The sequence below is a fragment of the Scophthalmus maximus genome, chromosome 15 (genome assembly GCF_022379125.1).
Source record: "Scophthalmus maximus strain ysfricsl-2021 chromosome 15, ASM2237912v1, whole genome shotgun sequence".
Taxonomy (NCBI): Eukaryota; Metazoa; Chordata; class Actinopteri; order Pleuronectiformes; family Scophthalmidae; genus Scophthalmus; species Scophthalmus maximus.
The window spans coordinates 4,884,908-4,904,409 of NC_061529.1; the positions used below are offsets into that span (position 1 = coordinate 4,884,908).

The 19,502-nt window shown below is 47.9% G+C and overlaps 1 protein-coding gene and 1 long non-coding RNA gene across 3 annotated transcripts in view; one reads left to right on the forward strand and one right to left on the reverse strand.

The window, feature by feature from the left end:
- Positions 1-210: 210 nt before the first annotated feature.
- On the forward strand, positions 211-12,422 carry tmem229b (transmembrane protein 229B). The gene is made up of 2 exons (XM_035611050.2): positions 211-532; positions 9,330-12,422. Exon 2 carries the CDS (start codon positions 9,369-9,371, stop codon positions 9,924-9,926), a length of 558 nt encoding a protein of 185 aa, XP_035466943.2. The 5' UTR covers positions 211-532; positions 9,330-9,368; the 3' UTR covers positions 9,927-12,422.
- Positions 7,851-19,502, reverse strand: part of LOC118286553 — a 50,616-nt gene continuing 38,964 nt past the window's right edge. Inside the window, exon 5 of one of the 2 annotated variants that reach the window (XR_007029775.1) lies at positions 7,851-7,984. This is a non-coding gene — a long non-coding RNA (uncharacterized LOC118286553). Of the gene's footprint in view, positions 7,985-12,416; positions 12,853-19,502 lie in introns of those variants that run through there. The other variant, XR_004785409.2, reaches the window with a different exon arrangement.

The window sequence follows — 19,502 nt, forward strand, 5'->3', positions numbered from 1 at the left end:
AGATGCTGTATCTCAACGGGACCTTCCTAAAGAAATGAATGAATGAACAAAAGGAAAATGAACTCTTCCTCTTCAATGCACCCAAAATCTGCTGAGAGCATGAAGATGATGAACGGGGGCGTTTCCAGTGTCACTGCGTCACGCGCAGTTGGAGGGTTATGGATGATCGCCGCTGTGCGTAAAAGCTTAAACTGATGCTCAGCCCGACGCAGGCGGGACCGTGGAGACCCATGGACCCCCCCGCCCCCCCCCATCTGTCTCATCTGTCTCAGTCGGTGTGTCCTCCGGACCCTGAGCTGCTGCGGGGAAGAAACGGTTAACACAAAGATGCGCGAGTGCGTCTGAGCATGTGCCGCCGCTGCTGCAGTGAAGGAAAATGGTCCATTTCCATCCGACAGCAGAGACACGGAGGAGGAGAAGGGACCACCACCACCACCACCACCAGCAGCACCGACACATCCAGGACAACCGGACCCCGCAGTGGAGCGCGATCGGCCGGCCAGAGAGCTGAGGGAGACACCGCAGTCTGAAGGTAATAATCATACTCATAATCATAATCATAATCATAATAACAAAACAACCTGCTCTGTGGATGATTCACGAGCTGCACCGGCGACGTGACACGAGTTCCACATGTGAACATGTGTTGGAGAAGTTTTTCCAGAGATTTTATTTTATTATTGTTATTTCTAACGAACGCAGGCTTTAATGGTGTTTTGCGCTTCGAATGTCCTGAGTGAGTGTTTGCATGTTGGCAACTGTGCAAACGCGTTTTTTTTATTTTTTATTTCATATAAATGTGTCCCAAACTTAACGCATCGTAACTTGTGCAAAGAAAACTGGTGAACATTTTAGTCTTTATAACTGGATGGATTCTTCTTTATCCGGCATGTTGTTTTTACGCACAGTTGGAGAATTACGCTTGTTCGAAAGAAGGTGCATAACTTGCTCCGAGGAGGACCCCGTCCGCAGCTTGTCATTGACTTATGGATTTCATTGACGTCTTATGAGGGATTTTTGAAGTGGGGTGGGGGTTGGTTCATTATTATTAGTGGTGGTGGGGGCTCAGCGCCAAGGAGGCGTGATGCTGCGGCGGAGTCCCGGCAGCAGCCCGGGGCCTGCGCACTGGCCCGTGTAGTTTCCAGGGACAAAAAAAGAAAAAAAAGAAAAAACAAAGAGATGGCTTTGGACATCCAGCGTAATTACATCCAGGAGGAAGTGTCTACAGACCGGGGTCATGTCTGTTGATGCTCTGTGCAGGGACATGAGGTTATGTGGGTGCTGCTGCTGCTGCTGCTGGTGGTTGGATTTTCCAAAAGCCCTCATTGATTTCTTCCATATAAGGCCCAGAGGGTTCACTATGATCTGGGGGGAGATAATCCCTCCATGCTGCTGCCCGGTGAAGCCTTTATTTCCCCCCTCAGACTTACACGTACACCGACTGACCCGCCGCACACCGGCCTTCGCTGCAAGGACGCCCACAATGACCCCTGGTTCAAAAATATCCCCCGGCTCCTCTCAGCTGCGAGAACTATTGTAGCATTGTGTTTGAATGATCCGTTTCTCTTTCGTGATGCACTGCAGGCTTCTCGGCTCTCCCTTCGTGTTTTAATGAAACAGAAACGTGACCTGGTGCCTGTGGAAAACAGCATCATCGCCCCCAACACTGAATTAAAGCAGATTTCTATCGCCTCATTGACAGATTATAGACAGATGTTGGTTACAGTCGAGTCAAGGTATTTAAAGATGGATTATGGAGAAAGAGGTTGGCTTGTCCAGGATTTTTCCTCCGGATTTGAAGGGTTCTGATCCCAGCGTGAACAATAAGACAAGCTTATAACTACAAATATCTACATACACGGGGAAAACTGCAAGATACACAAAAGATATTTACTTAGAATCTGTAGAACGGAAAAGATGCAAAGACGTTTGAGGTAATGCGGAGACACTGTCATGACATGATCCACCAGAGAAGATATGTTTTTTTGCCAAATGGAAAGTGTCTCTCTCTTCAATAACAAAAAAAAATATGACGAGGTCCTTATTGAAAATATTTCTTATGCAGGTATGTTTAAATCTCAAATATCGACGTCTATTGGCTGCAGAAATTCAGCTTGAGACAAGTCTGTATTCAATGACAGATCCAGATTTTCAGCCAGGATCCGTTTATTTATTACACCTTTAGCAAACATGGAGGCGCGAACACCTTCGCCACAGATCAGACACAAAGACACGTGGAAGAGAGGATGCGTAGTATTCATTAAATCATGCAAAAAATATGTAATATGAAGGCTTGAAATGTTTTATTGAGGTACGCATTTAAAAGAATATCGGAAGTATTTTCCACACTCAACATATTGGAGTCAATCGGATTTTGAAAGTGTGGCAGGATTATGATTTTTGTAAACTAGCAGATTATATCATGTAATGTAATGACGTATACAAGACTGTTAACCTGTTAACATGTAAAAAAAACAACAATTATGATTTCAAAGTGATAAATATGCTGTGTGATTGTACGTTGGCCTATAGGGGCAACACACTTGTACTATTTGCGTGTGTGTGTGTGTGTGTGTGTGTGCGTTGGGGTTTGCTGTGGGTTTGTGTCCAGGGCCTGTGGACACAATGATCCGTCAGCGTCTGTGTCAGTGACTTTTGTACAGTCACGTGCATCCCTCCGTTAAAAAGGCGTCGCGCTCCACGGCACGATGGCGACGACCAGTCGATCTCCCGCTTCCTCTGTAGCTGCTCCAAGACTTTTTATAATCTCCCGGCCGTGACCCACATGCCGTTCAGGACAAGAGGGCTTAGCTCCCACGCAGGGTCTCCCGTTAAAACTGCGAAGAGCCCAAGAGCCGTGATGAGAGTGAGGACGGGGAGAAGTGAGAACTGTAAAGACTCAGTGTGTTTATAATGTAATTGATATTTATTGGCGATTCAGAGAGTACATTACAAAAGGTGAAGAGGAGGATCAAGTTCTCCAGGTCCCAACATACCAAAGACTCCACATTACACTATAACATCAGTATATGTAATGTGAGCGGGTTATTATTGTCCAATAATGGATCCTCACCATAATCGTAAATGTAGCACACCACACTTACAAACACTATGAGATCCACCAATCACAATTTATTTTCCCTCTTCATCCCAGACGCTGTCGACAGGATATTGGCAAATACTGATCGTCAATCCAAACGCCCTCTTGATCCGATATTCACCTGCCAACCAGCCTCTACATTTATATGGCACAATTGACATGAACGATATTTAAGTTCACCAGTGTTTTTCATGGTTTAAACGGCGACAACATGAAACATGAAAACTTGAAAGGATGTTTTTAGGCAGGCAGTGTAATGTGATGTAACTTTGATTTTAATAATAACCATGTTGGGTCCAGTGGGTGATATGGATCAAATGTTTTACCGCGGTTTATCTCATTGTTTTTCACGATAGAGATATTTTTCTTAAATTTCAAATGAGACTAAATAACTACTTGAAGCACATTGAACAAACCAGAGACATCTGAAGCTCATCTATTGTAATATTTACAAAACTGTAATGATATACCAATGAGAACATTTCATTTTACTTAACTTAGATTAACTTTACTTAACTTTACTTAACTAAAGGTCACAATCAACAACATTTAACGTCTTGGTAACTTCACCAGATTTCAGATTCTATTTTCAGAAAATTGATTTTAATTAGAGACTCTAAGGGATTTTTGGGGTCCGGCTGGTTCCTGATGTGTTTAATCAAGTTAGTATCCGGATGCTGCTCCAGTATATTGTGATGATTCATCACTAAAAAGTGACTTTCAAAAGGTTTTCAGGTCATTAAAACTTCTGCACGTCCCTCTTCGATACCAGAGACCAGAGACACAGAGTCACCAGCCTGAGCTGACCTCAGGTTTTTTATATGAGAGTGCAGATCCGAGCGAGAGCCCCCCCCCTCCTCCCCCTCCTCCCCTCCTCCACTCCGCCTGCTCCGTCTCTCGGGCGTTCACCTTGCGGATGTGGAGAAAGGATGCTCACGGTGAAGTTATATGAGCCTCTGTCGGCCCCGCTGCGTCTCTCGCCAAACGACTGCAGCTATTTACATTCTCAATTAATATTGCAGCTTCTGAAATGCTGACGACTTTCTGGATCTCTTGTTCCGAGACATTTGAGGACGTTTGTGGCGGAAAACAAATGAAAACAATCGTATTTTTTGGAAATACAACTCATCTGTCACCCACTTGGATCAGTTGACCATAATGGACAGTAGACGGCTCTGCAGGGAACAAGTTTGGCTCAAATTCCAAGAACTTAGCATAGAAATACATATCAAGTCACTGCCCAATCGCACCGGGTGATGCTAATGCATCGAGCCAGCCAAAAATAGATAAAAATAGAATTTTACAATAATCACCAACAGTCTAATACTCAACGGCGTTAAATTTATTTCCAGCTGTACTTCAGAAGAAAAAAGGACTGAAAGTATAATTTGATATTTATCAAAAGAGACTGCTCTCATGCTGCTCACACACCGGATGTTCCACAGTCATCGACCGGGCTCCGCCACTGATCCGGGGGTCAGTTTATTTTGTGCCTCCTCTCTGGAGGTTCTTCGCGCCCCCCCCCCGGCCCTCGTCCTGTACGTCCCTCCCTCTCACCCCCTCCTCACCCGTCACTCTCTCTATCACTGGAGAGGAGAAATTTGGCGGCGACTTGGGAATTCACGTGCATGTCAGTCAGTTTTTTGGTTAGGAGAAACTGCGTGTAGTTTCTCATCTGACAATTTTTGCCATGAGCGATTCATCTTCCAGTTATTTCTCCATCAGTGGATTCATTATAGCGGTTTGCTTCACATTCCTGTCGTAGATGACGGAAAAACCTTATCTACATGAAGAAAATCACTGAATTGACCGGCCGTGGCAGCTGCAGCTGAGGAGATGGAATATTGATCTGCAGCTTTTTTTTTCCAAATAATTGATTGAGTTTGATCGACGGCGGCGTCTTCATCTTGTTTCGTCCTCTCCACAGCCCGAACCCTGGAGATATTCAGCCATCAGACAGAGGAAAGACGCACACGCTCACGTCTACAAACCGCAGAGATGCAGAATATTTGCTGGACTACGACAAATATTCCGCAGTTTTTTTGCTCGAGAGCCTTGTTGGTTTTTTTTTTACGATGACAGATGCATAACTCTCCAGGGCATTGTGTGTGTCCCCCCCCCGCCCCCTCCCAGCGGCTGGTGATGAATCAGGGGTCAGGTCACCTTGGTCACAGCCATCGGATGATACCGCCGGCTTTTTCTACACGCCGCCCACAGTGACCTTCTGCAAAGTCTGCAGAGGCCTGGGATCCGTGCCACGGCCGGGGGCCGGGCCGGCGGCAGGACGAGGACGGGGGATTACGTCGTGACGCCAGGTCAGCGGCGTGTTGTGTTTCTGATTAAAAATCTCGCCTTCACAGCTGTCGGCGCGGTGGCGGCGCAGTTCGACCTCGGCTGCCTCCTGTGACCGCGGTTGCCTGGTGCTAATCCGTTAACACACGTGACACACACACTGAGTTGGTGTCTTCCCTGTGTGTCCGTCGACGTCCCTTCCCGTTCAGTTCAGACGTGTCTCCCGTTGGTCAATCGTGAGGTTTTAAAAGAAAAGAGCGGGCGGCTCCATCACGTGCACCGTTCTGTCCCACCGTCACACCGCGGCAGCAGGGGTCAATACAGGGCAATGGCGAGAGGGGGTTGCCACGGCGAGAGCTGGCAGGAACCCCCGCGCAGATCGATGCATCGGGCCGATGAAAGAGCCGGTGGGAGGGCAGGTTGGTGAGCGATCCCGACAACAGCTGCCCCAACAACAACAACAACAACAACAACAACAACAGTGAAATCAGAGAGTGGCCCGTGTTTGTACCGCGTCACGCTGAGGCAACGCGTCAATAGATGAGCCAAGGGCAAGTGGGGGACGTCCTCCTGAGCCTTGATGGTTTTCAGACGCTGACCAATGGAATCGCAGCAGCCGCCAGCGTGAGTCCGACCTGCGACCGTTTGTCTTCCGCGTGTCTCAACTTTCACCTTCTAAAAGCAGAAAAATAAAAAGGAAAACTGTCCAAAAATCCATGAAAGGTCCATTGTTAACCATCAACATGACGACTTTTACAGTCGAGTCGGTGCCGTGAACTGCATTGTACGGAAAAAGACACTGTTCTTTGTTTGCTTTTGATAATAATTCAAAGTCTGACTTACTAGGAATTTTTAAACAGGCGCCGTCAGTTAGCAGCAATGCTTGTCACTTAGCAACGGATTTGGCTTCGTGACGTGACAATTGTTTGATTAGGGGGAGGTTTCTGTGGCTCAGGACGTAGAGCGGGTCGTCCACTAGCCGGAAGGCCGCCGGTTCGATCCCTGGCTCCTCAAATCTGCCTTTCCAGTGACCTGTGTGACCTGGAGGCGCTGCCAAACGTATATGAATGAGTTATTATGACGACCAGAATGTCTCTTGGGTGCAGAGAAAAAAGCCCTGAGGACACTGACTTATGAAAATTGAAAATTAGTAAAAAAACACGTTAATCGTCAGTGCTCGCAGTGACAAAACGATTTCTCGCTATTTAGAGCCTCTAATATTCCCAGTTAACCTGGATTAACCTCTCCTGGAATAGCTGTTGCACCGCGCATGTACGTCAACGGGGAGAGGACCACAATCATCATCCAGGCGGACACGCATTAAGATTTGATGAAATGTGGATTTTCAAGTGTAGAGCGAAGGAGTCTGTATATCTAACCGGCGGCGTCCTTCTCAAATGTTATATTGTATATATATATATATATATATAAAGGCCATTTGGCAGGAGGTTGAGTATTACACAGCTGAGTATTGCATTCCAGATTTTTCATCATTAGCGGCTTAGTGGGCATGTGAGTGCCTGAACAAATGATGCAGGCGGCCGGAGAAAGAGGCGAATGGAAAGAAGGGGGGGGGGGGGGGGGGGGGGGGGGGGGGGGTGTGATGATGAGAATGAAGGCATGTGAGAGATGAGAGGGAGAAACCGCAAACAGAGATTTACACATTACATCTGGTTTATTCAATATCTATTAAAAAATAGGCGTGATTTAACTGTTGGGTTGAAAGTATAGTTTCACAAAGCTTTGGGAAAAATTTCATTTTTGCCGTGGTGATGGGAGTTTGATGAGAGGATCGATATTAGTTTACTGTTCGTACTGTAAATATAGGGCTACAAGCAGCAGCCGATTAGGTTAGCTTAGCATAAAGACTGGAAACAGGGGTAAACCGCTAGCCTGGCGCTGTCCAATGGTATTAAACTCTGTGTATGAAGATCATACCAGATACATCTGGTAAATTAGGGGCGACCAGTCCGGGGAACCTCCGGACCCACTCCGGGCCCCTCACTCCGGACCCACTCCGGGCCCCTCACTCCGGACCCACTCCGGGCCCCGCACTCCGGGCCCCGCACTCCGGGCCCCGCACTCCGGGCCCCTCACTCCGGACCCACTGCGGACCCACTCCGGGTCCCTCACTCCGGGCCCCTCACTCCGGACCCACTGCGGACCCACTCCGGGTCCCTCACTCCGGGCCCCTCACTCCGGACCCACTGCGGACCCACTCCGGGTCCCTCACTCCGGGCCCCTCACTCCGGACCCACTGCGGACCCACTCCGGGCCCCGCACTCCGGGCCCCTCACTCCGGACCCACTGCGGACCCACTCCGGGTCCCCCACTCCGGGTCCCTCACTCCGGGCCCCTCACTCCGGACCCACTGCGGACCCACTCCGGGCCCCGCACTCCGGGCCCCTCACTCCGGACCCACTGCGGACCCACTCCGGGTCCCCCACTCCGGGTCCCTCACTCCGGGCCCCTCACTCCGGACCCACTGCGGACCCACTCCGGGCCCCGCACTCCGGGCCCCTCACTCCGGACCCACTGCGGACCCACTCCGGGTCCCTCACTCCGGGCCCCTCACTCCGGGCCCCAGCCGACCTTTGAAGACAGGAAAAAAAAAATAAGAGCCCAAAAAAGGCTTTTGTTGTTCAGGCGAGCTTCTGTACTTCTAACCTCAATCTGAGGCGGTGTTTTACAAAGCGGTTATGATCCGCTGTGCACAATGGCTGGCGTTTCCTCCGGAGGCATTATCTCGTAGAGCGATACACACTCGGGGGCCCGTGGTCTTTGAACCCCTCCGTATGATGCTGCGCTGATAAAGAGAGTGGAGAGGAAGGATCCGGCCCTGCGCGGGCCTCCTCACGCTCCTGACGCCGAAGACTGCAGCATGTGGATCAAGAGCACACATGACGTAGGCAGTCGGACCATAAAGCTACAGATTTAACGTAAGAAAAAACCCCTCGGTCAATCAGGCGCTCAGTAAATAGCGTCGACTGAGGGAGGGGAAGTGCTCCGCAGCCTCTAATTTAATCTTCCCGATGTCAGCCGAGTGGTTCATCGCCTCGTAAATTAAAGGTTTTAATCTTTTAGACTTCAGGCCCGGTTGATTTGGCATCAACACAGTGGTTCACTGGAGATGACGGTGCCTCACCGGTGCAACCAAGCAGACGGATGTTGTTTCAATGAAGACGAGTGGCCCTGATGATTTCATGTCAGTAGTTTTCCTCTCAACAGCGGTTCACAGTTAATAAAATCGAGCTTTTTATCCTCTGAAGAGTTGGAGACGTGCGGCCCGTCGTCTCCCGCAACTCATCGTCTTCTGTCCGTGCAATTCTGTTCTGCTTACATTCTATGTATTATTTCTATTTTTAATACATATACTGTATATATATTTCCTTGTTTATTACTTTTTACTGACTGGTGTTTCTTCTATTTTTTTAATATCTCGTTTGCTGCTGTACAGTAACTCGTAGCAAATGTCCCGATTGTGGGACCAATGCAGGATGATCTTATCTTATCTAATCAAACAGCTCAACTCATTATCTGCACTATTTTTAAACTGATTTACAGTTCAAATTAAACAGCTGTTGTCTTGTTTTAGTCTCCTCACAGTGCCAGCTTCTTCGTAACTAAAGTCACCTTTCCTGTGAATCACTGTGACAGTATAGGACATGTCTGCAGTAGCTGATATTTAACACAGATTTGACTCGGTGTGAAGGATGAGGCAGATATTAATCAAAACAGAATTATGCTGGATCACATGTATTTATAGCTGCCGGCAAATCCCTCGGTCTTACATTTCAGACGGCCACAAAAACTCCTCGTCCTTTTTCTCAAGGATTAAAACTTTAAATGAGTTTTGAAGGGGATTAATATACTAACGTGCGTGTTGCCTTCTATGTCCCTTACTGACACCGGTCTTTTCTCTTCCTTCCTCTTCAAGGCGCGGCTCGTCAGCGCGGACGGGACGTCGGCTGGAAGGATGGAGACCTCGGAAAGCCCGGGGGCTCCTGTGCCCCTGACGGCGCTGTCGCGCTGGTACCTCTACGCCATCCACGGCTACTTCTGCGAGGTCATGTTCACCGCCGCCTGGGAGTTCGCGGTGAACTGCAACTGGAAGTTCCCCGGCGTGACCAGCGTGTGGGCGCTCTTCATCTACGGCACCTGCATCCTCATCGTGGAGCGCGTGTACCTGCGCCTGCGCGGCCGCTGCCCCGTGCTGCTGCGCTGCGTCATCTACACGCTGTGGACGTACCTGTGGGAGTTCGGCACGGGGCTGCTGCTGCGCCAGTTCAACGCCTGCCCCTGGGACTACTCCCAGTTCCGCTACAACTTCATGGGCTTGATCACGGCCGAGTACGCCGTGCCCTGGTTCTGCGCCTCCTTCATCGTGGAGCGCCTGGTCATCCGCAAGACGCTGCGGCTGCGCTTCCACGCGGGCCCCGACGACGGCTGGTCGGACGCCGAGGGAGGGAGGGTGAGGGGGAGGAGGAGGAGAGGGATGGGCAACGACGCAAACGGCTACCTTAAAGCGGAGTGATCCAAGATGCAGGGGGGAGAGGACGCAGTGCTCCGCCACACCTCCTCTGGCCTCCTCAGCCACATTGACGAGCCGCCCCTCCTCGGTAACTGTGTGGGAAACGAAATACAAACAGACGGCTGTGTCGACTGGGCCGGTGTATCAGAAGAGCCAGAAAAACAAAACCTAACCGGGGCCTAAGACCCCCCTCATATCACTCACTGTCAACGGAGGAACTGTAACTCCGTGCTGCTGCGATCTCATAATGCACCCACCCATCGACCTTCGGGTCAGGGCTCTTCAGTGACCAGGGCTTCACCCTCAGCTCCCTACTGTCCCTGTGGTCGCAGAGAAACCGGCGAAATGAAAACCAACAGTCGTCGCAAAGTCTCGCGTGGACAAGAGGAACCGAGGACAAACCTTTTTCATTTCAAGGGCACGTCAATGGATCTGAAAGCTCAAAGCCCTGCTGCATAGAAGAACAAACGAAAGAGTAGCCGCAGTTGTGACGCGTCCTTTTTAAAAAAAAAAAAAAAAAATGTACATACTGTCCCTTTTAGTATTTATTCAAAGTACTGTAGTAATGTAGCTTACAACGAGGCTCTGAGAAGAACATAATACCCACAATGCCTGTGGGGGAAAAAAAACTGCATGACAAAAAAAACCCAATTGTCTTCCAATGTGATGTACATTTTCGACGGAGCTCCTTCAGCAGTCGCACCGCACTGACTGTACGTCTTCACTGGACGCTCGGGAGGCGGTGTGGCTCGACCAGTCACCCCAGTCGGGTCTCGGCTCTCTCCTCCTCCTCCTCCTCGACGTGTCCGAACGCGTCGCGACGATGCACGGCAGCTCCTCCGCATCGCGAGGCGCACCGGACAAATGCAGTCCGTTCGTCAGGATATAGCAGGGACGCCTTTTCCATTGATGGTAACAATCGTGACCATCGGCATTAATCTCCAAAGCTTTTCTTTTGTGCAACTTTTCTTGACTCACTGTCTCCGTCTAATTCATGCACTTTGATCGTTGTCTCAGATCTGCCAGGATCATTCAAGACATAACTTTCCTTCGTTCGTGTCGTCCTTTCGTTCCTTCCATCGTGGGCTGTGAAAGGAAAACGCTCAACGATCAATTCAATTCATGCCGGGAGTCGCAGGGCACGATTTGTCTGTTTCCGGCCCTTTGGATTACTGTATATATGACCGGTTGTATGGAGCAAACGGCAAGAAATATGCAGCTATTAGTGATTATTGAACGAGGGAAGACGCTCACATATCGCCTGATGTAACCGTTCTTTCCCACATGCATGATTTGCGAGCCGATTATGGATTTTGTTTCCTTCGACCCGGTGTTAGTCCGAGAAAGGGCTGCAGAGGTGACGTCGCAGCGTCGGCTTGTGTCCATAGGAGCAACTGTTCAACCACTACATGTTACCGTCAACAGCACTGATGTCTTCCAAGGTAACGTTAGGACACTTGAAAACGCACATACAAACACACAATCCTCGATGACGTTGTCGTCCTCCACGTTGGATGCTGGCGACTAGCTCTGCACATTGGTTTTCATGCAAACAAGAGCGCATAGCATCACTCTGGTCGGTGTGCATGAGACATATGACCACGCACGTTGTGGACTCTTGACTCAGCTTGTCACTGTTTCCCCAAAAGAAATCTGATCTGAGTCCACGTCTGGTCCACACTCCTCTGTGACTCTGTGGATTCGACCTCGGCCGGCGCGGCTGCGGCGCCGTCCAGCGTCTGCCCTCGACTCTCTGCCTGGAAACCCGGAGGTGGCGGACGGAAGGATTTATCGGCCGTCGCAGATTAAGTGCTGCCATCCGGTGGACAAAATTGTAGACTGCAACCGGAAACCTGTCCAGCTTGAAAAGAAACGACGACGTGTGCACAAAACACTTGAAGGTCGGGAATCCCTATCAGGGTCAAGGAAGGAGAAGGTTGCTTGTTTATCCGATAGTGGCTCAGAAAGCAACGGAGGTTTTCTGACCCAACAACTCAACAACGGCTCAAGGCTTTTACCTCTTTCAAAAAAATCTATTAAACGGCATTATGACAAGTGATATGCAGCTAATATCTTTATCCAATTCTACCGCTTAGACGAGACAAATCAGAAGAACGCGCAAAAAAAAAGAGGCGTATTTGTTCTACGTGTGAGTGGAGTATTGAGTGAGTGTGTATCGTGTGTTGTACAGAGACGTCTGCCCTGTGTGTGTACGTGCATGTTGCGAATGCTTGAAACTGAACTGAATTCTCGGGTATTTTTACTTCCGAAGGCTGCATGTCCTAAAGTTTTCGATCTCTCCTCTGAACTCTGACTTTACCCGAGTAGTTATTATTAATCCCATGTACTGTAATTGGTTCTAACCTTCTTATTTTTCTTAATAAAAATGGATACAGATTGTTGGTGAGACGACTGCACTCGTTTATATCGCTCCACGTTGATTGTGTTCACGTATGATTTGTCCAAAAATTTGGGATTAAATGTATTTATTTGATCGTACACATCTGTGTGTTGTGGAGAAATTTTCATTTCAGTCTGCTGACGAAACATTTCCAAATAGATTGAATCGTTATTAAATACAAAATGTGGTGTTGGCATAGCATCGTCAAGTAAATCACAAAAATGAAGTAGCTAAAAACCAACACAATTATATCAAACATAAAAGTATATATTGTAGAATAATAATAAACCAAATTCATGTTTGAAAAATACATATAGAATACAGACATAAGATAGAAAGATACCTAGATTATACATTGTACTGAATACACACACTGTACAATGATATTAATATGCACTGTATATCAACTATACATAATAATTTATACATAATTAACAATAATAATACAAATTATTATTAGTAGAAGTACTGATTTTCTTTAAGCATCTTCCTGGGAGCTCAAAACAAAGATGGCTGCCGGTTGGCTAACTGGATGGAAAACAGAGTCACAAGTTAGAAAAAGAGTCAGACATCTTTGTTCCCGAGCAGTTGACTAAATCTTTTTTATCCTGGTGGTAAGAAAAGTGTCTTGGGATTTTAATAACACATTCAGAACAATTAAAGTATTTTTAAAACGACCTTCTGCTTATTCAAATATTCTTACAGTGATGTTAATATTTGCACGGTTAATTCATGCCAATGCCAATGTGACATTCAAATTCTTTTCTTTCCACCTAAATGAAACAAGAATGTGAGCGAACGGCCACGTTCATAGCGAGTGTTCAGACATTTAACTTAACCATAAATATCCACCCAATGATGGCACCAGAGGAAACGAGTGTGTATCAGTAGGATTCATCCTGTGAGGACCATGCATGTGCAGAAGTGTACGACAATCCATACAATAATTAATATACACTTAAAGTCTGAACTAAATTACCATCGATAAAAACCAAACAGGGATTCTACAACAGGTGAGTTGTGGAGTGTGGGTCTCAGTGAACTACAACATCACGTCCATGTCTTGTAGGAATTCAGTGAAGTTGTCCCAGTAGACACCGTCCCTCGTGTTTGTGCCTTAGAAACATGATTGTGATTGGATTACTAAGAAATCAGATGTGAGCATCAAGACCGAAGCAGCTCCTCCGACAAGTGATATGAAAACTGACTGGTAAAATCAAATTCATAAATCAACCTCAGCGCCCGTCCAGAGCTGTAGTACACCAGTTTGGCCACACGATGGCTCTTTTTCACCAGAAGAAAAGAGACGAACCAGCCGCGATTTGCACAGCCCGAGGACACAGGTGGACCCTGAGTCATCAGTCTGCATTTGTAGATTAGTTTGTGATGGAGGCTTTTTTTTTATTATTATTCTTTTACGACTGGACTTTCCAACGATTGGCTTAAAATATAACCTCTGGACAGTTGTTTGGTTTTATATCTGCCAACCATCCTCCCTCAGTTCAGTCATTGTGAAAAGTTCTTTGCTGTTTAACCCATCATACAGTTACGAGGTAATCTTAAAGGGATAGTTCAGAGATTTTTTGTAGTGGGGTTGTATGAGTTACTTATGCATAGTCATTATGTTATATTATATGTCATAGTAATACATGGTCGACGTACGCTGAAAAAAAAGGGCAAACTTAACCGTTTTTTTTCGATGGTCCCCTCGGCAACAGTGGGACTGAGACTCACGCTACTTCCACCTCTCCTACAAACTCCGTTAAATGACATCGCTGATCGCCATCTCCATAAAGGCAACATATTAACTATGCATAAGTTACTCATACAACCCCCCAAAAAAAAAAATTGAACTATCCCTTTAATAAGAAAACATATAGCCGATATATAATTAATGCTGCGATGACAGATTTGTTATGGCTTCTAATAGAGGCCTCGAGTCAAAAAAAAAAATTCCACCTCCTCCCTCTGCTGCCGCCACACCTTTGGCCAGGTAGTGAGAATCTGGGTCATTTACATGTCTTGGCAAATCCTTTAATCGCCCGGGGCCCTCGGCTTGTGCGGGGAGGTGTGGTCCGCTTCGCATTCTGTGGCGTGAACCCGTCGTCGTTCTCCTCCAATCAGCCACTCGCACTCCAAATATGGAGCTTCGCGCGCTGTAATCAGTGCGACGCGGGTGACGAGTGTCCGACCCCGGGGCAGGTTTCAGGGCCTCTTATGTGACACTGTTAATGCGTTGACATGTGTGAACCGTACTGTAGTTTCACGGTTTAGGTTTCACCGGGCTGGTTCTCAGTGTGACTTCATTGTTCCCTCAGTGTCGGTCCGCTCGACAGGAAATATAAGTGGACAAATTTCCAGGAAGTAATATCCTTAGTAGGGCAAGAGCAGCGCCATGAACTGGCACCTGGCTGGAGTGATGGAGGGAGCAGATTACATCAGAACTAATTGAGTTTTTGAAAATATTAAACAATAAGACAAAAAGTCGCAACTTTATAAAAAAATGTTCACTTGCTTTTTGTTGCTCCTTACAAACAAATATTACATTTAAAAAAAACAACTTAATCACTTTGGTCTGTTGTTTACAGCTTTAATAACTGCACAACTAGTTGCAAAAGATGTCCAGGTATTTGGCTGACATTTATCCATAAAATCGAAATTCATCTCCAAATATAACTGTAAATAAATGACTCTCTTATTAAATTATAGGTGTGAAAATACACCTACTAAAAACATGACACGAGTGAAGGAGAGAAGGAAATACATGTAATCGGAGTCATATCGGAGAAAAATCTTAACTAAATTATTCATCCATCAATCAACGAAACAAACGGCTGGTGAATCATTAATGAGCATAATCATTTGTTGCTGCCTCGGACCGAAACCTTTATTCTTGATTTACGAATTACATTTACAAGATTCCATGCCGTCAAATAAGTTTGAACTATAGGAAGATGTTGATTGAACCACATTCTTGCTTATGAGGCAAATGATCTTTGTTCCGTGTTCATAGATCGTATTTATGGCGCATGCTTGCCACAGTGGGTTTGAAAGTGACCATGTCATTGGGTCCCTTTTATTGAAGTGCTGACAGAATTGTTTTATTTTACTGAATATTGTTTGGACCTAATGTGTTCTTGATCACGTAAGAGTCACCTGAGACATTTATACCGTCACACTTTGGTCCGAGTGTGTGAAGGTGTGTGAGGGACGACACCGTTGGACCGTTCCCATCGCATCAGGGGGGAAAAGACTTTAGCGTTCGCATTTCCACTGAATCGGAGCGGGGCGAAGAAAGGGCCCCTCCGTCGAAGGGAAACTTTGTGTGACGTGTGGACCGGCGAGTGCGTCAGCCGCTTCGCCGAAAAAAACCCCCCACATTCATGCCTTCACAGCTTTTGGACGGAGGCCGCGTCTTTTGCTCAGATCCTCCTGGAAAACTCCACTCGGAACTGGTATTACTACTATTAGTCACTCTTTCCCCCCGCCCCCCCCCGCTCGGCAGTCAGGCCCTCTCGCAGCCGGGGTTTGGACGAGCGGCTTGTTGATCCAGCTCTCGTCCACCTCTTGACCTCACGGTACTGTGGCTCTTCACACTGCTCTGCTCCGGACAAACAAATCTCCTGGGACGGTTTGTTGAGGCTGGTTCGCCTATTCGCCGGACAGAGCACATAAACTGAGCAGCACCAGCTCAGTTGTCCCTTCATTAGGAACCCCAAGCTAAAAGAGTCTCCAAGTGTGCTAAAGAAATCTAAGGAAGTAGTTTTAGATGTCTTATGTGTGTATGTAATATGTCTTGACAGGTCCTTTATTATCATTTTTAAATGAAAGTGCCTGATGTTGTCATGTATTTATTTGGTATTTCCTTTAATAATATCTTGGGGCTCTTGATTTGACAGCGACAGCAGAGGACAAGAGGCAAAGGGCCGCGGCCCCGCAGGATGCTCCACCCGCTGGATGGGACAAACATACTGTGTCTCTTACAGTACAGAAAGAAGAAAAAAACGGATTCGGTTTTTCAACAGAAGCAGCCGGTATTGCAGTTTTTTTTTACACATTACAGAAATCTTTGGAGCGACAAGAAATAATCTAGAGAAAAAACTACAACCTCTTCTGAAACACTGTGAGCTCCTCCGCCGCGCTGGAATCACGGCCGATTTTGTCAATATTTGACGAAAGTCAGGGGAAGCCTTGCTGAAAGGTGACCTTTCAAAACACAGCTACACTCACTGTTCACTTCCTGCCCTGCGTGATGTGAAGTGAGACACTGTGGGGCCCGGAGGTGGGCTCCCGAGCGCTACGACATGACGGATCCCCAGGGTGACAACCCCTTCCACATTCGGGACCGTCCTCCTCGCTCTCGTCCCGCCGGCCGGCTAGCAAAACTGCGCTCCACATCTGGCAGGGGGGCCTGCTGCGTTTAAAAAGCCACAACAGGCAGGCAGCAGGGGGGGGGGGGGGGGGGGGGGGGGGGGGGGGGGGTTCTCTGCCTATCTGACGTTCGACAGTTTGAACCTGTGGCCAGCTGTGGCACCTTTGCCGTTTTTGTCAACGGCCGTGTCTTATCTCCCGCGAGGCTTTGCATAACAAGAGGGAGCAGCCCTCTTCCCACGCTGCTTGACATGTGTTTCATTTCAGACGAAACAGTTTGACACACAAGTGTGTCGAGGAGGAGCTATATAGCGAAGATGAAGTGTTTTGTTCTTTTTTACCAAACCCCCGATTGAGGCAACGGTGAATACGAAGGTTAACTGACGGAGGCGCGAGTCAGGCGGGATCGTGGTCGGATCTGCAACATGAACAACGTCGGAGCTACAAAGCCTCCTGTTGCAGAATGTTATCCACTTGGATATATAAATACTGTATATATATATATATATATATGTGTGTGTGTGTGTGTGTGTGTGTGTGTGTTTCATAACCAGGGCTGCATTCAAGCGGAGCAGATCTGTGCCTTAGGGTCAACGGAGAACCTGCCAAGAAGAGGAAACGTTCCACTGCCCCGCCCACCTCTGTGCCCGCCGTTTTCTATATTCAGACGCACGTTGTTTGCACTGCAAACAATAGATTCACAACATCCGGGATTTCTGTCGGATAGTGATTAATGTTCTTCCTTTTTTTTTTTTTTTTCCTTCGGTGGAAAGCAGCAAACGTTGCACTTAAGTTTACTCAACCCGAGTGTACATGCAGTACACATACATTTCCAATATAGTTTTGTGTTTTGCCACTTTTACTTCGAGCTGTCCGAGACTACTCTGCTGTCCAGGGATGTGGCCGGGCGTGAATTATGTCGAGAGAAATGAGCGCAGTTATCAAAATGAATGTGAGGCTGCATCTCCTGGGGTCCAGAAGGAGGAGGAGGAGGAGGAGGAGGAAGGAGGCAGCAGGAGCTCGACCCGGGCTTCATTCAACATCCATCCTTCCTCCGCTTCAGACGGCTCCAGCGTGTATACATGTGTCTTTAATTCGCACGTGTCGTGCCAGCTGCCTTTCCATTCAGATGCGAGCGCTCGGGCACCGATCAGAGTCTGTCTTATTTGTCCAACGCAGCCGATGCCAAGCTCCCCTTTAGTCCAGCAGGCCCCAGGACCCGAGTCTGCTTTGTGTCTCGAACGTGGTCCGCGGAGCTTCAAACAGGCGCCGCACTGTGGCGGGGGCCAGGCCGGTCCCCGGTCCCCCGACTTTGAAGTGGGAATCCTTGTACTTTGGCACATTCTCACGTCATCATAGTTTGGTTGTGATGGGATCCAAATGCAGAGGCTGGCTCTGATACGTTGGCTCCTTGTGAACTACACGTTTTTTTCCCAGTTTCTCCCCATAAACTCGAGCCGAGACCCTCATTTGGCCACGAGGCCCCCGGAGGTGACTGGTGATGCTCCCCGCCAACGTCTCCTAATGTCTGAAGTGAGCAGTTTGTACCATTTAATCCTCTGTTGACCAGGGTGTGGAGTAAACTTTGGAACAGTGTTAAACACAGTTGTTTTTCAAGAGTGTAGACCTTCGATATTGGGACAAAATGAACCTCATGGATAATGTACATGATAATGTCAGCTGTTCTAGTGCAATGCATTTTGGGAAACCAAGCGAGCATCAACAGTAGAGCTGAAATGATCGGCTGATTAATGGTTCACTCGATACACAGAAAAATATCCTTGCTATCGTCACGAGCACTAAATGGTTTCTGTAATATTTAAAGAAAAAAAATATTTGAAAGAAAACTTTTTTGAATTTGCTGCTCTTTTTCGTCTGGTGAACTAAATATTTGGGGGGTTTTGGACTGTCGGTGGAACAAAACATGACATTCAGATACACCTGCGATGGGCAACTTGGACAAAACCATCACACCACACATCCGTAGATATTATGAATTATAATAATAAATCCTCGGCTGCAGCTCTAAACAGCTGTACGCTCAGAATAACTTGTAGTTTTTTAGGATGCACATTGACTTCCTTTAAATGGGTATAGTCCTATTTCATGCGCATTGAATCGCACGCGTCCCAGAGCACCGCCGTCTGTGGCCTGAGTGACGGGACCTCAAACGCCTCTTCAGTGCGTCTCCAGAGCGTTGACACCTCTTCTTAAAGCTGGTCCACGTGTGATCGGATCACTCGGGTTGGGATGTTAATGGCGGGTCTGAACAGCGTCAGCGAGGAAGCTGTCAAGAATACCCCCCCCCCCCCCCCCCCCCCCCCCCCCCCCCCCCCCAAAAAAAAACAACAGTCACGGACATCACCACCAACCTCCACGTGGCGGCAGCGGTGAAATCCCAACCCGCCGTTGGAAGAGGACTTCAAGAGCAGATGTATTCAGGCCGCACCGCAACATGCACACCACTCGTCAGCTGCGAGGAATCGGAAGGCCAAGCACGGCATCTGGAAAGGCCGACGTGTGGAAAGAGACGGGATCTGCTCATGATTCATCCAAGTTCATCTGTGAAGGAGCACGTCTGGAGGCGTTGTCGCGGCTGCTCCCCGGAACAGACTCCCTGATCCTCATTACCTCCGCCGAGGCGGCCGCGCGATCGGTGCGGTTTGCCCGTTTGTCTGTTATCAGGATAACTCAACAGCCCACGGACGGATTTGCACGGTGGAAAAGAAACAAGCCAAGATGGGTCTCGGCCACGGCAACAAGTGATGATGTTTTTGGGAAATTTTTTCTTCGCCATCGCGAGGGGG